At 48.9% G+C, this 19,398-nt stretch overlaps 8 protein-coding genes across 8 annotated transcripts; 4 read left to right on the top strand and 4 right to left on the bottom strand.

Moving 5' to 3' along the window:
* Positions 1-516: 516 nt before the first annotated feature.
* On the bottom strand, positions 517-3,748 carry N7511_004517 (C-1-tetrahydrofolate synthase; the record flags this gene model as incomplete). The annotated part of the gene is made up of 5 exons (XM_057126942.1): positions 517-625; positions 681-3,208; positions 3,265-3,302; positions 3,351-3,371; positions 3,436-3,748. The coding sequence occupies 5 exons, from the start codon at positions 3,746-3,748 to the stop codon at positions 517-519; spliced, it is 3,009 nt and encodes a 1,002-aa protein (XP_056985832.1).
* Positions 3,749-4,175: 427 nt separating this feature from the next.
* On the top strand, positions 4,176-5,349 carry tif34 (translation initiation factor eIF3 subunit i; the record flags this gene model as incomplete). Its single annotated transcript, XM_057126941.1, has 4 exons — positions 4,176-4,202; positions 4,265-4,771; positions 4,823-4,939; positions 4,990-5,349. 4 exons carry the CDS (start codon positions 4,176-4,178, stop codon positions 5,347-5,349), a joined length of 1,011 nt encoding a protein of 336 aa, XP_056985831.1.
* A 775-nt stretch (positions 5,350-6,124) lies between these two features.
* Positions 6,125-6,660, bottom strand: mbf1 (multiprotein-bridging factor 1; the record flags this gene model as incomplete). The annotated part of the gene is made up of 2 exons (XM_057126940.1): positions 6,125-6,433; positions 6,502-6,660. The coding sequence occupies 2 exons, from the start codon at positions 6,658-6,660 to the stop codon at positions 6,125-6,127; spliced, it is 468 nt and encodes a 155-aa protein (XP_056985830.1).
* Positions 6,661-8,685: 2,025 nt separating this feature from the next.
* On the top strand, positions 8,686-9,586 carry N7511_004514 (SH3 domain-containing protein; the record flags this gene model as incomplete). Its single annotated transcript, XM_057126939.1, has 3 exons — positions 8,686-8,748; positions 8,811-9,252; positions 9,306-9,586. 3 exons carry the CDS (start codon positions 8,686-8,688, stop codon positions 9,584-9,586), a joined length of 786 nt encoding a protein of 261 aa, XP_056985829.1.
* Positions 9,587-10,191: 605 nt separating this feature from the next.
* On the bottom strand, positions 10,192-10,410 carry N7511_004513 (uncharacterized protein; the record flags this gene model as incomplete). The annotated part of the gene is made up of 1 exon (XM_057126938.1): positions 10,192-10,410. The coding sequence occupies one exon, from the start codon at positions 10,408-10,410 to the stop codon at positions 10,192-10,194; it is 219 nt and encodes a 72-aa protein (XP_056985828.1).
* A 1,264-nt stretch (positions 10,411-11,674) lies between these two features.
* N7511_004512 (ankyrin repeat domain-containing protein) lies at positions 11,675-15,234 on the top strand (the record flags this gene model as incomplete). The annotated part of the gene is made up of 2 exons (XM_057126937.1): positions 11,675-12,347; positions 12,404-15,234. 2 exons carry the CDS (start codon positions 11,675-11,677, stop codon positions 15,232-15,234), a joined length of 3,504 nt encoding a protein of 1,167 aa, XP_056985827.1.
* Positions 15,235-15,924: 690 nt separating this feature from the next.
* Positions 15,925-17,264, top strand: N7511_004511 (AIM24 family protein; the record flags this gene model as incomplete). The annotated part of the gene is made up of 5 exons (XM_057126936.1): positions 15,925-15,964; positions 16,026-16,043; positions 16,103-16,546; positions 16,633-16,982; positions 17,046-17,264. The coding sequence occupies 5 exons, from the start codon at positions 15,925-15,927 to the stop codon at positions 17,262-17,264; spliced, it is 1,071 nt and encodes a 356-aa protein (XP_056985826.1).
* A 600-nt stretch (positions 17,265-17,864) lies between these two features.
* Positions 17,865-19,237, bottom strand: N7511_004510 (translation initiation factor eIF2 subunit beta). The gene is made up of 4 exons (XM_057126935.1): positions 19,165-19,237; positions 18,847-18,952; positions 18,163-18,777; positions 17,865-18,108 (listed from the first exon to the last, which is right to left on the bottom strand). The coding sequence occupies exons 1-4, from the start codon at positions 19,174-19,176 to the stop codon at positions 17,942-17,944; spliced, it is 900 nt and encodes a 299-aa protein (XP_056985825.1). The 5' UTR covers positions 19,177-19,237; the 3' UTR covers positions 17,865-17,941.
* Positions 19,238-19,398: the final 161 nt, after the last annotated feature.

The following is a 19,398-nucleotide window of genomic DNA, read 5'->3' as shown; positions in this document are numbered from 1 at the left end:
ATTAACCGCAAAGAAGCGCCGAAGCCGGATGTCACGAGATAGTGATGACGGAGAGAGCTTCACTTCTCAGTGGATTTGCCGTTTTCTTTAAATCTCCTTTGACAAGTCTCCTGACTCATCGGCCTATTCCTATCTCAGGTTTAAATTTGTTAAAGCTCCATCCGACCCGCTGTGCTTGATGAGCGTACGCTGTGGGAGGCCGTTCCCGGAGATCGGAGCAGAGCTCCGCGGCCGCTCACCGGCTCCTCATTCGCCCCGGGAAACCAGGAACCGAATTGTACGATGAAGAGTTGAAGGTATAGTAAAGGGAATGCGCATGGAGAAATTGGATTAAATCCAACAAATTACAATGCATAGGAATATTGCCAATAAAAACTATTCCACGGACTGAGCCTGGTGTTGAAATTCTCCGTCTAACCTTCAAGCAGACGCCTATTACCCTATATGTTGAAATCGATCCAAACCTTTCGAATCACGGTATATACAAGCTCTCAATCAATTCCTTTCAATCTCACTCTAAAACATGCCGTCAATGTCACCAGTCTCCGTGTCAATGTCCACATTGAGGTAACCGGGGGCAGTGGGCAGTCCGGGGATGGTCTGGATGTCAGCGGCCAAAGCGTAGCTATAGGTGAATGTTAGTGTCAATCCCACAAAATCAAGGGCAAAAGTCAACGTACAGGTATCCAGCTCCCACGGCCAATCGTACATCCCGGATGGGCACAGTGAAGCCAGTGGGGGCACCCTTGAGGGCTGGGTCGTGACTGAGTGAGTACTGAGTCTTGGCGATACAGATCGGTAGGTTGGAGAATCCTTGCTTGGTGTAGACATCAACCTTCTTTTGGGCAAGCTCGCTGAACTCGACCTTGTCAGCACCGTACATAGCCTGGCCAATGCGCTCAATGCGCTCTTGAATGCTACCGTCCAGGTCGTAGAGAAGCTTGAAGTCCTTCTCCTTAGAACTGGCGGTCATAACAGCCTTGGCCAAATCAACGGCACCGGCTCCACCCTCAGCCCAGTGGTTGGCAGGGACAGCATCTTCTGCACCCGCAGCAATGGACTCCTCCTTAATGACGGCAATTTCGGCTTCGGTGTCGGTTTCAAATCGGTTGATGGCGACCACGACGGGGATGCCATACTGCTTGGCATTGGCAATGTGCTTACGAAGGTTAACACATCCCTTGCGGAGGACATCCACATTCTCGGTGCGGTACACCTCGTCGAGGGGAGCACCGGGCTTAATCTCGGGGCCACCACCGTGCACCTTCAACGCACGGACCGTAGCCACAATGACGACCGTGTCTGGGGACAGACCAGAGGAGCGGCACTTGATGTTAAAGAAGCGCTCACCACCCATAGTAAAGTCAAAGCCTGCCTCGGTAACAACAAAGCCGGTCTTGGCTTCATGGTCCTCATCAGGCTCAGTACCGGCCAACTTAAGAGCAAGCTTGTCGGCAATGGCAGAGCTGGCGCCAATACTGATGTTGGCGAAGGGACCAGCGTGCACCATGACAGGGGTACCCTCTAAACTCTGCATGAGGTTGGGCTTAATGGAATCCTTCATCAAGGCGGCGAGGGCACCGCCGGCACCAATGTCGTCGCAAGTCACGGGGTCACCGCCCCGTGAGGTGGCAACGACCATACGACCAAGACGCTCGCGCATATCCTCCAAATCGTTGCTCAGAGCAAGGATAGCCATACACTCGCTGGCGACAGAGATATCAAAGCCGGTCTCGCGAGTCAGACCCTTCTCGGTGGGAGCCTGGCCAACAGTGATACCGCGCAGGTGACGGTCGTTGACGTCGAGCACACGGCGCCAAGTAATGGTCTCTGGGTCAATATCAAGACGGGCAAAACGGGTGATCTCCTCCGCGGTAAGGTCGTCGGGGTTGGTCTTCTCAATACCAAGCTTCTTCAAGCGGCGGAACATGATTGGCTTGAATTCGCGCTTGCCCTTGTTTGCAGGAACGAGACGCTTGTACAGAGCACCGTCCTTCTGAGTAGACTCGTGGAACATGCGAGTCTCAATAGCTGCAGCCAAAAGGTTGTTGGCGGCAGTAATAGCATGGATATCACCAGTCAAGTGAAGGTTAAACTCATCCATAGGAATAACCTGACTGTAACCTCCACCGGCAGCACCACCCTTGATACCGAAAGTAGGACCCTGGCTAGGCTGTCGAACATTGGCAAAGGAAATCCGGTTCAGGTGGGCGCCGAGCGCTTGGGTAAGACCCAATGTGGTGGTGGACTTACCCTCACCGAGAGGGGTGGGGGTAATACCGCAAACCAGAATGTATTTTCCGTTGCGGCGATGAGCAAGTCGCTCCATAACACCGAGGCTGATCTTAGCCTTGGTGTGGCCATATGGCTCCAACTCGTGGTGAGCAATGCCGACCTCGGAGGCAACCTGGGTAATGGGCTTGGGGTACTGTGCGCGCGAGATAGCAATATCGGAAGGCACAGGGTTTTGGATCCGAATGGGCAGAGGAGTAACGTGACGGTCCTTCTGCTTCTCAAAGTAGCCCTTCGCAGCGTGAACAACGTTCTTCAACAGCATAGCAACGGTCATAGGACCAACACCACCGGGAACAGGAGTGATCTGCGAGGCCACCTCAGCAGCAGTCTCGAACTCGACATCTCCGACCAGTCGCTCACCAGACTTCTTGGTTGCGTCAGGCTTGTAGTTAATACCAACGTCAATGACCACCGCACCGGGCTTCAACCAGTCTCCCTTGACCATTTCGGTCTGGCCGATGGCTGCCACAACGATATCGGCATTCTTCACGAGGCGGGCAATGTCGGGGGTCTTCGAGTGGCAGACTGTGACAGTGGCATCGGCGTTCTTAAGCAAGTAGCTGACAGGGCTACCGACGATGTCACTGCGTCCAAGGACAACAGCCTCCTTGCCCGCAGGGTCCACGCCGCTAGCCTTCAGCAGCTCCATGACGGCCAGAGGGGTGCATGGGGTGAACAATGGGCGACCACCACGCTTAGCAAGCTCTCCAATGTTGATTGCGCCAAATCCATCGACGTCCTTCTCATCGGCAACAGTCGAGGTAATCGCATGCTCGGACATGTGACTGGGGAGGGGCAATTGGACGAGAATGCCGTGGACGGCGGGGTCATTGTTGGCCTTGGTGATCTCCTGGATGAGCTCTAGCTCGGTGCTCGATTCGGGGACATTGATCAATGTGCAGATAATGTTGGCCTAGGTACAGTCAGACGATTGCCCGTGGGATATGAGATAGAAGATAGGAAAAGTACCTCTTGAGCAGCCTTCAACTTCATGCGCACATAGGTGCCTAAGACATATCAGTTTCATCCCAGAATAATATTTAGATTAGCCTTACTGGAATCCGATCGATTGCCGACTGTATCGCACCAAATCTGTTAGTCTTATCTTCTCTTGTCAGACTCGAAAGCGACGTTGCTTACCCTGGAAGATGATGAGGTTGGGCTTGAATCGAGGGTTCGTCACCTGAAGGTGTTCAATCTCATCCTTCAGGCCCTGGCGAATGCTCTTCGCGATGGCAGTGCCATCAATTTTAGCGCCAGTCATTGCAGACCCGGAAAAGGTGCGGAATGGGGAAACGGGTCTGGCGGAAGGAAAACCGACGTTCTGAGGAGAAGTCGACCACAAAGAAAACCCTCTAGCCGATGAAGATATGGAGGAAGGAGAAGAGAGAAAACGCAAAGGGCTATAGACTTGGAGATAAAAACCACGGCGGGGTAGGGTGGGGAGGAGCATGAATTATTGCTTGTTTGGGAGGGGGAACCCCCGTGGTTATCGTGCGAGAAAAAAAAGTGAGAGCTTCAACTTCACATGCACTTCACATGTCCTCAATTGAGCCCTGATATGCCGGCTTCCTCTTACAGTCAATGTTTCCCTTTGCTTCTTGTACGTAGTAATTAACGTCTCATGCGGAGAGACGGGGGAAAATCGGAGATTTCTCCTTGTTCCTGCCTGAGGCCACCATGCCCATAGTTAGGGCAGCAGCGGGCGGTGAGCAGAGGAAATATTTCTCGGGCCGACAATTTCCCGGGTTGAACACACTCGGATGAAATTCACCAGTCAAAGAACGAAGTGATAACCCCCCCAAGCCACTCCGCCTTCCTCACGTCTGAGTCGACTCAGATTTTTCGATCTTATCTTCGACTCCATCGCATCCGTCAAGATGCGTCCTATTTTGCTTTCCGGCCATGTGCGTGGGCTCCCTCGAAATCTTGCTGGATCCACAAAGAAACTAATCGGAGGCTGCAACAGGAACGGTCCTTGACCCAGATCAAGTTCAACAGCGATGGCGATCTCCTTTTCTCCGTCTCCAAGGATAAGATTGTGTGCGCATGGTGGTCTGCCAACGGCGAGCGTATCGGTACATACAACGGTCACCAGGGTGCCGTCTGGACTGTCGATGTCAGCCCCAACACCACTCTTCTCGCTACCGGATCCGCAGACAACACCGTGCGCCTATGGAACGTCAAGTCGGGCGAATGTGTGAAGGTTTGGGATTTCCCGACAGCTGTGAAGCGTGTGCAGTTCTCGCCCGATGGACGCAGACTTTTGGCTGTGACGGAAAAGCGTATGGGTTTCCTCGGTACAATCGCAGTCCTCGATATCAACTACGGCGAAAACCTCAACGACCAGGCCGATGAGCCTAGCTTGCGCATTACCTGCACAGAGTCCAAGGCTACCGTTGCGGGGTGGAGTTTCCTGTCCAAGTACATCATTGCGGGGCACGAGGATGGCAGTGTCAGCCAGTACGACCCTAAGGTATGGCTTGATTGATGGGTTGATATACATATGAAGCTAACAAAGCTCTAGACTGGTGACCAGATCGAGAACATCCAGGCCCACGAGTTTGACCATCAGATCAACGACCTCCAGTTCTCCCCTGACCGCACCAGCTTCATCACCGCCTCCAAAGACAAGTCCGCCAAGGTAAAATCACTTTGTTGTTCATCGCCAATTCTCCTACTGACTGTCTATAGCTCATGTCCTCCCGCAACCTCGCCATCCTCAAGACCTACACCTCCGACACTCCCCTCAACACTGCCAGCGTTACGCCAAAGAAGGAATATGTGATTCTTGGTGGTGGTCAGGCCGCTATGGATGTCACCACTACCTCAGCCCGCCAGGGTAAATTCGAGGCTCGCTTCTACCACAAGATCTTCGAAGATGAGATCGGCCGTGTCCGTGGCCACTTCGGTCCCCTCAACACCATCGACGTCCACCCCGCTGGTACCGCATACGCCTCCGGTGGTGAGGATGGATACGTCCGTGTTCACCACTTTGATAAGTCTTATTTCGACTTCATGTACGAGGTCGAGCGCGAGCAGATGCGGAAGTAAAAGGTGGCGTGAATGGTGAAAGTTATCGAATCGTCATGCGTCGTGTGTGTATGTGTTTACGAGGCGAAAAGACTTGGGATAGATCCCCCCTGGGTCCCGCATACGGAATGGGACGATGACCTTCTGGGACACGATTTTCTCATTTCATTGATTCCATGATCAATCGGAGTTGGTACCTTCTGTTATTGTCTTTGTTTAATAAAAAGATGACATGGTTCATGTTGAGCTCTATGTCTGTTCTCTTTGCAGGGAATTGATCCCGAGCAGAAGAGATACAATCAGTAAATAGACAATTCAAGCTTTGCAAATCTTCAATCTGCATCCTCTTCAGTAATTAGATATTAAGTTATCCATGAGAAGTGGGGTTAGATCATGAACCTATACGGTTTTTTGTCGGGTATAACTGTTTTCACAGTACTATCGAAATCTACAACGATCATTACCAAGGAGTCTAAGAGAAGATATATGTTGATCATAACCAGAACGTAAGGTATCTCATTTATACAAGTTTTTTTTTTCATGATATCTCCTCTAGACCCGTTTCCATGCAAGGCCAGCGCTAATCTGACCAGCAGAAGTGAAACCCATAAGGGAAAAAAAAAAAGTGAAAAAAGTGACAACTCATGAGAATGTGAGAGACATGACAATCATTGAGCGCAAGAAAAGAGCAATGCAAAAGGCAGACCTTGGAGCTGTACCCCGGTCTCGTATCCTGGTATTATTCATCCCAGAACAAAAGAAACAGAAAAGAAATGTGGCGGATAAGTTTCACCATCTATTTCTTCTTAGGGAACTTCTCAGCACCAATGTCGGTACCACGGAGCTTGATGTTAAGGACACGCTCCATGGAAGCGAGGACCTTCTGATCGGGGGTGGCGGTGCCACGCTCGAAGTCCTGGACGATGGTCGGGGTGGTGTTGCACTTGGTGGCGAGTTCCTTCTGGGTCATCTTGTAGCCCTCCTCGGTGCGGCGCTTCTTGATGGCGTCTGCGACGGCCAGGCCGACGGTCTTGGGCTTGATGATGTCGTCGCTGCGATCGACCTTGGTGAGGTGCTGGCCTTCGGGGGCGCCTGCCTTAGCACCCTGTTGGTGTTGGTTAGTATAGTTTTTGGAAAGCGAATGAATTATTAGGTGGTGATTATTTCACTTACGGTGTTTCCAGTGGTGTACTTCTTGCTGGTGTCAATGACACCGCCGGAGCGTTGGGCGGCGTTCAAAGCGGCCTTGCCCTTGATGACGGTCTCGCGGGGGGCAGCGCCAGCTCCGCGGAACTTGCTGCCAATCTTGGTGGTGCTCTCCCAGTCAGACATTTTGTAAAGAGTTGTTATGTAGTGAGGTGATTGAGTAGGGTGGTGAAGAGGATGACGTTGATCGTGTGAGTGCAGAGAGAGAAATGCAATTTATATCGATGACACAGAAGCTTCTCGAGGGAGGGGAGCTGGCACTAGTCTACTTTGGGACTAGCGTCGTTCACGACTATGGCCTCTTCTTTCTCCAGGACTCTTTGTGGCCTCTTTATAGGTGTGACTCAAGCCTAGATGAGTCTCTGCTGACTATAATTATCTACTGTCTTCTTTCTCTACCATTCTTTCTTTGGGATTACCAATATACTGGCAGGGGTTCCTTTTGATACCCGGCAATCCCCCACCATGTCGATTGCCACAGCCACACTTCATGCACAGTCTCTTGAGGGATTACTGTACACCTTTGACACAAGAAGAAATGTATTTTAAGAGTCTGAATGCTCTTTCTACAATGCTATTCAATGATACCAACCCACTTCGTACACTATAATCTTGTATCATCTGAAAAACACCATGATGTCGCTTGACCCACTTGATGTCATATGGCCTTGCGTGCACATTATTAGCCCTAATCCCTGATATCATAGGAAGCGACCATTGCAGTTACTGTCATGGGCTAACTAAAATTTCTTCTCTGCTTTACATGTATAGCCCCATAGATCCTTTTGTCCATTAAACGAGTCATAATGAGTCCTATTAACCGCAACCCCACTATGAGGCTGAGCTATCGGGCACCAGGATAGGTTTAGTCTTCCTGACTACATATATCTGACCTAGATTCGGGGATTGAGGCTATGGAACATAGCCATCTCATTCCTGTTCTCTGAAGTTGGCATTGAACGAAATTATGTTGTCCCTGTATTCTTCAAATCAACAAAGTACGGGAGCCCCAGGAACCAGGCATTGGCCTGGCATTGAACTGACACAACGTGTAGATTGCTTTAAACATTTCTCGATTTATTTTCCGGTATCAGAAAGCGACATCCCTATGAGATATTCACGAATGTGCATCAGAACTTATACTTGGGGGGAATGTTAAATGATATCATCGTTCAATGGATTAGCATGCCTTTTATTGCGTTGTATCATCTCGCAAAAGCATCCGCTCGGCCTCATCTAGGTGGCCTTCGTCACTGGATAGAAGTCTGAGATTATGGACGGATCTCAGGGTCAAATTGTGGACCGGCCCTAGCACTTTCTTCTGTCCAGTTAGCACTCGTTCAAACATCTTTTCGGTTGCATCTGCCCTCGAAGGCTTCCTTGGTTTAAAGAAAAGGAGAATGTCATTATATTGTTGCTAAACTTTGGCTATTAAGCGTAGTCGTCTGTTTTCAAATCGTCGTATAATTCAATATCATAGACCATAGGTTATTGTCACAGCTGTAGGCTATATAAAGTATTAGTAAAGTATTGATTACAGGCCTATCAAGCAAATTTATATCTCAATCTCATTTTTTCCACTTAAAACAGCACACTTGACCTACCATAAAACAACCAATAAGTCATTTCTTACTGCGTTGACTTATGCCAAGGTCTGGGCACAAAAACTACAGTATGCATATGGGTCCTTTCAGGCAACAGTCAAATAAACATGAATGGATCTAGTCGGCGAATGGGGAACATGATAACCCTGACTAGTATTCTCTTAAAATAAATCCAAGGGCAATAATTTGGCGACGGTAATGGTGCTTCCAAAGGCTGTAGATATCGCTAGGGCTGTATCAAGACTTTGGAAGCAAAAAAAAAAACAGTAACAATTAAACAAAAACCTAGGGACAGTAAAGCAGGCTCGAATAAGCAATAACACACGATTGCTTCGGTATATTATAAGTTAGGGGTTAGGTAGTTATCAAATTGTACTGTTGAAATCTTGGCCTTGGGCGGATGAGACATCTGAACTCCGCACCTCACAAACCCCCGACTCTTCCTTCTCCTTATTCTTCCTCTCCCTCACTTCGCTACACCTCGTCACCTTCTTGCAAATAGCTCCTTCGCGCTCCTCTTTCAATACTTTACCGTGTGTCACCCGCTATGGCGGCCTCCAGCGAGTTCGCGTCTGCCATGACTGCCCGGTCGCTCCGCATGGTCCGGACAGTATGTATCCAACGTTTGGTTCCTGAAAAATGTCCCAGGTACCAACTAACCTTTACAACTAGGAACTTGAATTTCTTGCCGATACCTCTGTGATCACTCCTCGACAGCTCTCCTCCATCCTCTCACAGCTTCCTGCCGGCTCCGAGACCCAGGCAGTGCAGGCATTGCCCTCACCTCCCCGACAACTGGCCCAGCCGGTCCCTGTTCAGCCAATTCAGGCACAGCCTCCTCCGGCTACATACACACCATCTTACTCGCCTCCTACCCAACAAATGGCCAATACGTCCGTTCTCGAGAAAGCCGCAATGCACAACCAATACGCAAGCCCGCCTCCCCAGAACCAATATGCAAGCCCGCCCCCTCAGGCCCCGCCAGCCTATCCCCAAGTTCCGCCAATCCTTGGTCTTGCCTCGGCCATGTATGCATACACACCCACCGACCCCGGTGACCTGGCCTTGCAGCCGCAAGACCGCGTTCAGATTATCGAGCACATGAATGATGACTGTATGATATTGCCCTCCTATCTGATGTTGGAATGGAAGCTAATTTCTCTGTAGGGTGGCGTGGTCGCAACGAGCGCACTGGCCAGGAGGGTATCTTCCCCCGAAGCTATGTGAACCTTGTCAACGAGAAGAGTACTGTCTCTTCGCCCCCTCCGACCAACTATGGAAACATGCCCCTTGAAGTTAGCCAGGGTGGTCAGCCCTCGAACGCGGAAGAGCCCAAGCAGAACAAGTTCGAGGAAGGCGGCAAGAAATTCGGAAAGAAGCTTGGTAATGCCGCTATCTTCGGTGCCGGTGCTACAGTGGGTTCCAACATTGTGAACAGCATTTTCTAGTTTCACACACGCATGTTCTGCTGGTTACCCTGCTTCGTGTTCTATTCTCATTGATAAGGCGTTGGTGGCTTGAATTTTTGCTTCAGATGTATTCAGTGGGATCATTCGGCAGAGTCTATTGACAGGCCAATGACCTAAGTTTTTGGACTTTTCGCTGAGCCTACGTGCTAATTAGCCCTTCATGATGTTACCCTTATGGGGTCCTACATAGTTTAGTCTCAAATCAAATATCGACATTGAGCAACCATTCATCGGAAGATACCCCTTGCCCTAAACATTAGCATCATCTGTTATCTTTCCTATTGTCCGATATCTAGGGACCCAACAAGTATTCAATTGATATTTCAATAAGCAGGTAGACAGTAGACAGGTTCATAGGGGCAGATCACCCCAGACTGTTATGATATAGCAGCGTTTGCACTATTCCCAATCTGTAGAGTTGAAATAGGGCAAAAAGCTATGCTCAATTAATCGAATGACTCTATACTATACCAAAGTGGATCTCATGCTAGTTAGCCCGTTGTTCGATCAAATTCTCTGACAAGGCTTTACCGGAAGAAATAAGTCAAGTTGTATCCTAGGATCCTGTATCGATGACAACGGCATCAAGGGCCCCGTGTCTCCTTGCGAACCACGCTCTGTGTTGTGTCCACCGCCACAGAGCCCCAGAAGAATCTCTTATCTCCAGATCGACGGTTCAGCTCTTTCTCCCGCTGGCGGACCCTCTGGCTGTGTACTTTGCTCCGGCGCTTGTTTGCTTTCTCCTCATTTTTCGCGTTGGATGTTTCAGGGCTCCGATGGAAAAGATCCTTTAGCCAGGTCATCATGACAGGAGATGCTCTGTCCTAAATGGTGTGCACTTGGGCGCTGTAAAGGGAAGATGATAGTCTCTCTAGCAAGATCTCGGTCACAAGACAGCTAGTGATAAACCAGAGGCTCAAGAATATGTGCTCTTTAGACGTCCAGTGCCCTATGCCCTGGGCACTCAACCTCAACTTCGGGCGCCAAGGCCGCCCCCAACCTTAGCGCATGTCTCGGCTAAGATTCATGGGCTCGATGAATTCAGATGGGATGTCTTTTTAATTGTATGGAAAGACTATTCACTCGCCCTGACTTTGGCGAGCTGGCACACTTTCTAGGCTGCAGTTGATTCCATAAGAGAGGAGGATCACCGTGTTCGAAGGCTGGCTCCTTGGAGTGAACGAGAGAATAGTACCATTTATCTCGAAGCCTGGATCCTAGAGTCTCAAAGGCCTTTGAAGGACTAATATGAGACCATCATCTTCACCTTGCATAATGATTAGGATGGCTTGAAACCTCTGGGTTTTGTATTCCATTTCATGCCCTAGAAACCGTGAATTTATGTTTGTCAGTACTGCACTGTTTCTCAAGCGAATGTTCAACAGCCCAATGATTGTCCTGTCCTATCATAAACATCCTTTTCAGCCCTGTCCACAGCGTACAAGCAGTTTTCCCACTACTCAGCCAACGATACACAATTTCATAGTCACGATTCGCACACATTAACTCATAAGTACCTAGCCAATCAACAAGAAGATCAATATTATCGACAAGGACCCCTGCCCACTCAGCCTCACCCAGCAGCGCAAGCCCAAGCTCTTCACAACATAAACCAGCCCTCAAACCTCCAAGAAATTATCTCAATCGTTTCAAGCCACCAGCAAGATGACTTATCTAGATAACATACTCAAGACTAGATGCTAATACCCCATTGCCTTACGCGCCAGAGCCACAAAGAACGGCTCCAAACCAGTCCGTGCTCTAGCGCAACGCGGGCCGGCTTTTAGTGCAGCGACAACGACTCGGGAACATGCGCCCAGCTAACCCAGCACAGCGCCTACACATATGCACTACTTGCCTTAGCCGTTTCAGAAATCTGACTTAGAGCCATGCTCTGAATATTATTAGCTGCGGTATTGCCATGGGGCCACTTGTGGCTCTACGGCTATATTTGAACTCGCTAGAGAGATCGGCATTTGCGATCTACTGTATAGTGTCTTAAGAGGGGGTGGTTTGGCGACTTTATTCGAGCATTTAAGTTTCTACTGTATGATGAGTCGTTGATATATGATGCATTTTTCGCTATTTTGTGTAATTTTATTTGCGCCTTTTGTTGCTGCTGATGACTGGGATGATTTTACGAATAACCTTGCGACGGATTTGGTAGGTTCAAATGTTGATATGAGGTCTGAAATCGAAGTATATGCTTATGGTCAAGTCAAGGCACCTTTGATTACTCTGTTCGGTGAACGACTTACGAAACAGTTTCTCTCCGAGTCCATCAGCACTCTTGACAATGTTATCTTTGCTCTTTCACCACTAGGAGTCTTGACTGCCGTGGTATCGGTGATCAGGATATGCGGCAGCTCATCTCTTCGAGCTTTTGTGGGACGAGCACAGGAAGGACCAGCGGAAGCGGAATGCGAACTTCTTCCCTGTGTCTCGGAGTCGACTTCGGAGCTTTTCAATGATGGTGGCATTACTCGAGTCTTTGGCCGAAAGAAGATTGTGGAGATCGTCGTATGGGAAGAAGGGGATCCCAAGATGGGGAATATCAAGACGAAAATCGGCACTTTGAAGGAGGCACTTGTGGAAGGGGCTTGGACTTGCCAGAGCAAATCTTCGCCTAGTGAACTTCCCGAGCTAGATATACCGAATCTGTCGTTAAATAAAGGTATCAAGAGGAGAGATCAATTCTGGTTTTATTGTGCTGCTGTTCTTGGCACTGCATTGCAGTTGGGTTAGTGATCACCTATTTGAAGTAAGGCTGACGACTAATTTATCAATCATGTATAGGGTCAATCATGTTTGCTGCACTCACGGTCTTCATGTGGCCAGAAACGTTTCAAAAGGATGATAAGCCGGTAGCATCATATGCATTTCCCTTTTATGTCGTCGGGTCAACACTTTTATTCATAGGAATGTTCTTCTGTGCCTTTATCATGGAACGATCGTCCAAAGAATACTACTTGGAACCACAAAAACCAAGCAAAATATATTGGCTGCAACCTGGAAAGCAGAACGAAGACGACCAGGTTTTCAAAGCATTTCTCACGACCAAAACATATGGGGGACCATCTACGACCGGAGAACTTTCTTATATCAAGTCTATCAGAGACTACCGATTCGACAGGAAGTATGTCCAAATATACTCAACCTTGGCGTCAACACTTTTAGGATTCATATTCCAGTTTGTGGGACTGAGAGGCCTCCACGCATCCGTGATCCTCGCCCAGCTAGGATCAACATTCTTGATGGCCATTGTGCGAACAATTCTCCGCACAGAGAGAATGGCACCAGAAGAGAACAAATTTGGAGACAAACAAAAACTACTATCATCCACACAACAAGAGCTGGATTGTTTCACTTTTCACCTTGAAAATGTGGACTCGTTCCACTTAATGATGCCACCAGATAATCCGACAACCCTATCATCACCCACATACACCTCCCATCCGAGTATTTCTATGGCAAAACAGTTGATTCATACGAGAGCTCGGCTAGCGCAGCTCACATCTAGCTCGAATCAGGGGCTGACTATGCCTTGGGATGATTTGCCTATACGCCAGATAGCACAAAAGCTGACAAAGACAATCGAAATGACAATGGATTTGATGTCCACGACTTGGGAAATGGATCTGGGGAAGATGTTCACTTTTAACCTTCTTGCTGAATGCAGAAAGACCTCGGCACAGTTGTCCGACCCTGTGATGGAGGCGTACTGCATGATTTTACTTCGAGGAGGTGATACCTTGCGATGGAAGATTGATGTCAACGAGCTCGAAGCTATTCTGGGCCTATGGGTCTGGTCAATTCAAAAGTCAACCAAGAAAAATACTGACCACAAACTTCACCGTCTGGTCGGACTGGGAAAAGAGGATTCACAGAAAAAGGTTACAGATCTCTACTTCCAGAAATGGATATTCCGCCAGACGGAGGCTACCATGATCAACTCCGAAATGATGAAATTCTCGTCTCAGCTGTTCGGGTTTGCATCGAACAAGCATCGTTATGAGACGAACACTCTCGTAGTCAGAGTGGATAGCAATCTTGAGACGATGGCTGCACAGGATATCTATATTCAGTTTCTGCGACAAGTCTTGGGTCATCTTGAAGAGCTCGGTGGGGATGTTGATATCATCCCCGGACCTAACTCCTCGTTCGTGGCCCAAAGCAGTCGAATCAATGATCTTGTGCACTGTACAGAGACTTGTGGTCTAGCAACACGAGAAGAAGCGTTACTTTGCATTGTTCCGGCTTTGAATAAATGCGGTCTTCTACCAAAACTTGCTGGTGATTCAATCAACGTTCGAAAGCGTACAATCGAATCCATCGCACAGGGAAAATGGAAGAATGCTCTGCAATTACTAGTCTGGCTATGCGAAAGATCAGATGGACACGATTTTGAACAGTCCGTCTACGAGCTTGGATATATCTGTCGCCAGGCTATAATCGAAGGAGACGAAAATGGCCGCCGCGCAGGATTTGAGATTATCTGCGAGATGTTGCGATCTGACTTGAGGGCGCGTTTCTTCCAGTCAAAGGGAGACAGGCGTCCCAATGGCTGGATGAGCTCTCCAGCTAGCAACGAGTGGTGGAACTCCTTTACGAGACAACTGAGGTGGATTGCATGGCATACGTGCAGGAATGTGTCAGCCTCACACTGGATGCAGCCACATTTCGAGGCCCTGGGTGCGTCTGAGTACTTGTCTCCATCCTTTGAGGCGGGTCTACAGGATGTTGACTCCGAAAGAAACGTACACACCTTACAACAGTGGCTTACTTATCCAACACTGGAAATTGAGGTTGATCGGGAGGTACCTGGAACTGAAGATCAGCTCGCATTCCAATGGGCTCTCTCGAATAAACACTTTGCTCTGTTGTACTTCTTCTTGTCTCAATGGACAGAAATGAGCAAAGAGGTCCCTCTTCTGGTCCATGCAGCATATTTGTTCGCTGCAAAGAACCATTCCGAATGGGCAATTCAGGTTCTCCGCCGACACGGTGCCAATATTGAAGCAGAGAACTATGACTATCACTCAGCTATGATAAAACTCATTCTTGACCGTGACTTACCAGCAATCAAGATGATGTTGGCAAACGGCGCTTCTCCGAATGGGAAAAGCACGGTCAACAAGATTGGACCCTTGGAAGCAGCCGCACAGGCTGGTTACAGTGAGATAGTTCTTCTTTTGCTACAAGATTATGGGGCTACCATCGACTCTATACAGAAATGGAAATACTCGGCTCTATACTGGGCAACGGAAGAGCAACATCTCGAGACTGTTGAAATTCTTCTTCAACATGGCGCTGATATCAATACCATTGGAATCGGATCCATGACACCACTTCACAATGCAGTCTCCAAGCAAAATGTGGAACTGGTGAGAATACTTGTTCAATTTCACCCCAAAATTAATGCTACAAATGACCAAAGTCGTACGCCCCTGATGCTGGCATCAATAGACTCGTCGACTGAGATACTTCGTTTGCTATTGATCAATGGTGCCGATGCAGAGATGCAGGATTGGGATGATCGAACAGCTTTGGATTTGGCCAGAACAACCAATAACACGGAAGCTATACTCATGTTGGAGGAGGAGATGCAGAAGCGTTCTGTTATTTAATTTGAGATATTTGGATAGATATGTAACTATTGAACATGTGAAACTTTGAGTGAATTCAAAGTTACCGCCAAGCATGGTGAACGTTGTATTGAATGTCTTTTCTTTGCCAACAAGGATAAAATAACTGCTACAATATTGACATTTGGCTACGCACCAATGATCATCGCGAATCGTGGCTTCGTGAGTTGTGGACCCCCCGGTTAGTTGCGCAAGTGCAACTTGTAAGCGCCCGGATGGGATAGACCTGCAGTAGCCCAGTGTGATTCGATCACAGCTAATCGACAACCAATATGAGAGGCTTTCCCTCGACTGACCCCTTGGCAAATCATCTTCAAGCCATGTAGCGCTAATAATAGCCAGGGAGATCTTGGTGCGGAGAAACTCTGGTTTAAAAGACTACAGCCCATCGCAACCCCCCGTTGCATTTTTATTTCTTCTCATTCTAGCATGTGCTCCATTTAAGGGTAATAGTGAATAGTTTACCGGTTGATTCGACGAGAGTTCTCGCCAACGGAGCTAAATTGTCACGATCTTGGCTTGCCCTACCCCGCAGCCATTGCAACCAGAACTGTGAGTGTTTTCAGCGGTGACCTGGTGATTTGAGAGAGTCGAACTAACGGGAGCAATGACAAAGTGTTTTTGGCGAATAATTCATACTCATTGGAAAGGTTGATATCGGCCTCACTCATCATGTCGCAACATAACCAATTTGCGCCGCCGCCTATGTCGGGTAGGTTGATCTATACAATCTGCCACTTAATCCTCAACACTAACGGATTTCCAATCTATAGCCCCCGCGCATGTCACAAGTAAGTGATACTGGGTTTTTGATCACCTTGTTATTCACTCCATGTGCTAATGATCTCAGCATTTCAACAATCTCAGCAATACTCCGGTTATGCACCTCCAAACTTCAGCTATCCACCACCCCCAAAACAAGGAACTCCTTCAAATGGAGGATATCCACCACCACCGTCTTCTATCAGTCCGCCGAGCGGCCAAGCAGGAATCTCGCAGGCATATCCTCCCCCACCCTCAGGTACTCCTCCCACAATTAGTCCACCATCAAGTGACTTTCCTCCGCACAATGGACTGGGCCGACTTTCTATCTCATCCCAGTCACAACCAAAGGGAATGACAGAGAAGGTCCCCGGAGGCGCACCACCACCTGGGGAGTTCATGGGAGCCAAAGCAACCTACGAGGACGATGTTGGAACCTTCAACGGAGGAAGTTACAGGATTAGCCACAGAGATTCTAATTCTCTGTTAACGTTGCAGCTTGCAATGGGCTGTCCTCTTACTGCCAGGCCTGGTAAGATCAGCTTAGCAAGCAAGCACGCGAAACCCACGCTTCCTTGCTGCCCTGTTGCTGTCATATAAATGCTAAAATTGACTTAGGCGTCATGATTGCAATGTCTACTACTATGACATTGCGGGGTTCCATTTCGATCGGTTGGAAGAAGATCATTGCCGGTGGTGAGATTTCAATGTCTACTTACACTGGACCCGGCGAACTTCTACTTGCTCCCTCCGTCTTGGGTGATCTTGTCGTTCTCCGTATGGATGGCACCCAGACGTGGAAGATTGGAAGAGATGCCTTTATAGCTTGTACCAGTGGCGTGAAGCATGAGTATAAGGCACAAAGTCTCTCCAAAGCCATCTTCTCGGGTGAAGGTCTTTTCATTTACAAGATCGAAGGAACCGGTCTTTTGTGGATGCAGAGTTTCGGAGCAATCATCAAGAAAGATGTATGTATAGAACCCCCTCCCCCGGCACAATGAGTGCTCGCGCTAATGTGTCTCGGTGTTCAGCTCGTGGAAGGAGAGAAGTACTACATCGACAATGGCCACCTCGTTGCATGGAACTGCAAATACAAGCTCGAGCGTGTCGCTTCCGGCGGTATCATCTCTGGTTATGGTACTGGTGAAGGTCTTGCTTGCAAGTTCGAAGGTCCAGGAACTGTTTATCTACAGACAAGAAACTTGCACGCCTTTGCTGCCCAGATGAAGATGAGTACTGCCAGCGGCTGATTTCCGCGCATGGTCTATGGCATGCCTTTCAGATTGAGATCCGGCACTATAAATTTGTTGTTATGCATGCGTCAAGCGCAACTATCATTGTACCATCGTGAGCAGGTCTCCATGTTATACCAATTTGTTCAAGTAGCAGGCGGATACAGTCATTATTCTATTTCATTCTATGTACAGCAATTTCTATTGTGATGTTTCTTTCTTCCAACGTTTCCTATTACAAATAGACTTATAAATGCCCTGGCTCTACGTTGGCTCTGCCCAAAGTCCGCTGGTCGCATATAGCCCCTCAAGGCATGAACAGCTTCGATTCTGCGAACCGGTATGAGCTTGCAACAGAATCACGAAAAGTCGAAGTCTTGGAGTTTCATCTGGATTAATCGTTGACATATTCTTTGCGATTGAGGATAGCCCGGCTAGTAAGAACCATTATCCACAAATATTCAAAATCATGTGCAAGGCCAAACACCCCTTGAGAAAACATATAGTGATATCAGTCCATTTCATTTTAAACCTGTCTATCCTTGAAATCGTTTCCTCATCTCAAAACCGCAGCGGCAAAGATACAGTGCCGGGGCTCTGTCCTCTTCCGCCAAGGTGCTAATAAGTGACACGCATAAAGAATAGATAATAACAAATTCTTCCTCCGCGAAATTTCAGAAAGCTCCATGGGTCGTTTAACCCACACGCTTTCTGCGGCCGATCTGGGAACGGAAACCGGCCTTGATGGCGGCGACGGAGCGGCGAGATCCACAGGAGTTGCAAGTGACGAAGTAAAGACGGTTCTCACCCTTGCTGAGCTCGGTATCGGGGCTGCGGCAGGTCTTGCAGGTAACGTATTCGACTAGGAAAAAAGTTAGCACGATGTCGAAAGAGCGGGTTTGCAATGGACACATACCAATGTAACGACGGAGAACAGACTCGATACCCTTCTGTTGGAATCGACCCTTAATGACGAGACGGCGGGAACCGTCGACACTACCGCTTGTACCCAATTCGGCGAACAGGAACTGCGTGACGTGGTCCTCGGAACGCTTCATGCGCTTGCAAATCTCGGCGATGTTGGCGAAGACGGTACGACGGTTACCTTCACGCAGACACTGGGGAGGAGGAATCTTGTAGGACTTGGAGCCGCTGGACAGGAGATCGGGGTGGTGGCTCTCGATGAGGGAGAAGAAGCGAGAGATGAGGAGCGAGTAGGGGATGGCTTGTGTTGCGTCGTGTTGCCAGATACCAGTACCGGCCTCACGGTCACCCTCGGGGATCTCCTCGGGCTGTTCCTCGGCGAGTTCCTCTGTGACGCCGGCCTCGGCAAGCTTGGCCTCGAAGTCATCGGGGTCGACCTTGGACTTGGACTTGGACTTGGAGGTCTTCTTTTTCTTCATGGTGGAGGGGTCGAACTCGCCCTCGGCGGCGGCCTCGCCATCCTCACCCTCGGTGGTCTTGGACTTCTTCGTCTTCTTCTTTTTTGAGAGACCCTTGAACATGTCGGTGACCTCGTCGACTTCCTTGTCTGCATTGTGTACGTTAGTGGGGCGTGAACTAAGGCGACTGCAATCGAGATCGGGGAGTTGTTGCGTACCGGCGGGCTTCTCAGCCGGAGGGGCGTCTGTGACTTGACCGTTGGTATCCATGATGACCGATCCTTCGCTGAATGCGACCGACTTGCGTTGCTTGGTTTCGATTTCCTGGCGGGGGAGCAAGAAGCGGTGTTAGCTCTGTGAAAAATGTAGAGAAACGATGGAGAGATTGCTCTGAAATTTTTCAACCAAAAAATGCCAGACTAGATCTCCAAGCGCAAAGGTGTGGGTGCTTTGAATGGTGACGGCCGAGGGGTCGATATTGTGCAGACTCAAAGAAAATGTGGGAGGGTCGGCAAAAAGACAAGAGTGCGACTTACGGCGTCAGCCATACTTTTGGGCTTCAAAGATTCAATTCGCTCCACCACACACTGTAGAGGAACTTGCAGATCGGTAATTTGAATAGCTTGAGGTTCTATAGAGGCAAACTTGTTGAAATTGATACTGAGGCGATGCGTTATCGGCCACGTGACCGTGAGTCAATCGGGTCACGTGCAGGCGGAAGTCAACAGTCGAGCAAGGCACCGTCGATCGTCTCAGTTACATGGCAGTAG

Source organism: Penicillium nucicola, assembly GCF_028828085.1.
Source record: "Penicillium nucicola strain IBT 29836 chromosome Unknown utg000003l, whole genome shotgun sequence".
Taxonomy (NCBI): Eukaryota; Fungi; Ascomycota; class Eurotiomycetes; order Eurotiales; family Aspergillaceae; genus Penicillium; species Penicillium nucicola.
This window is presented reverse-complemented; position numbering and strand designations above follow the sequence as displayed.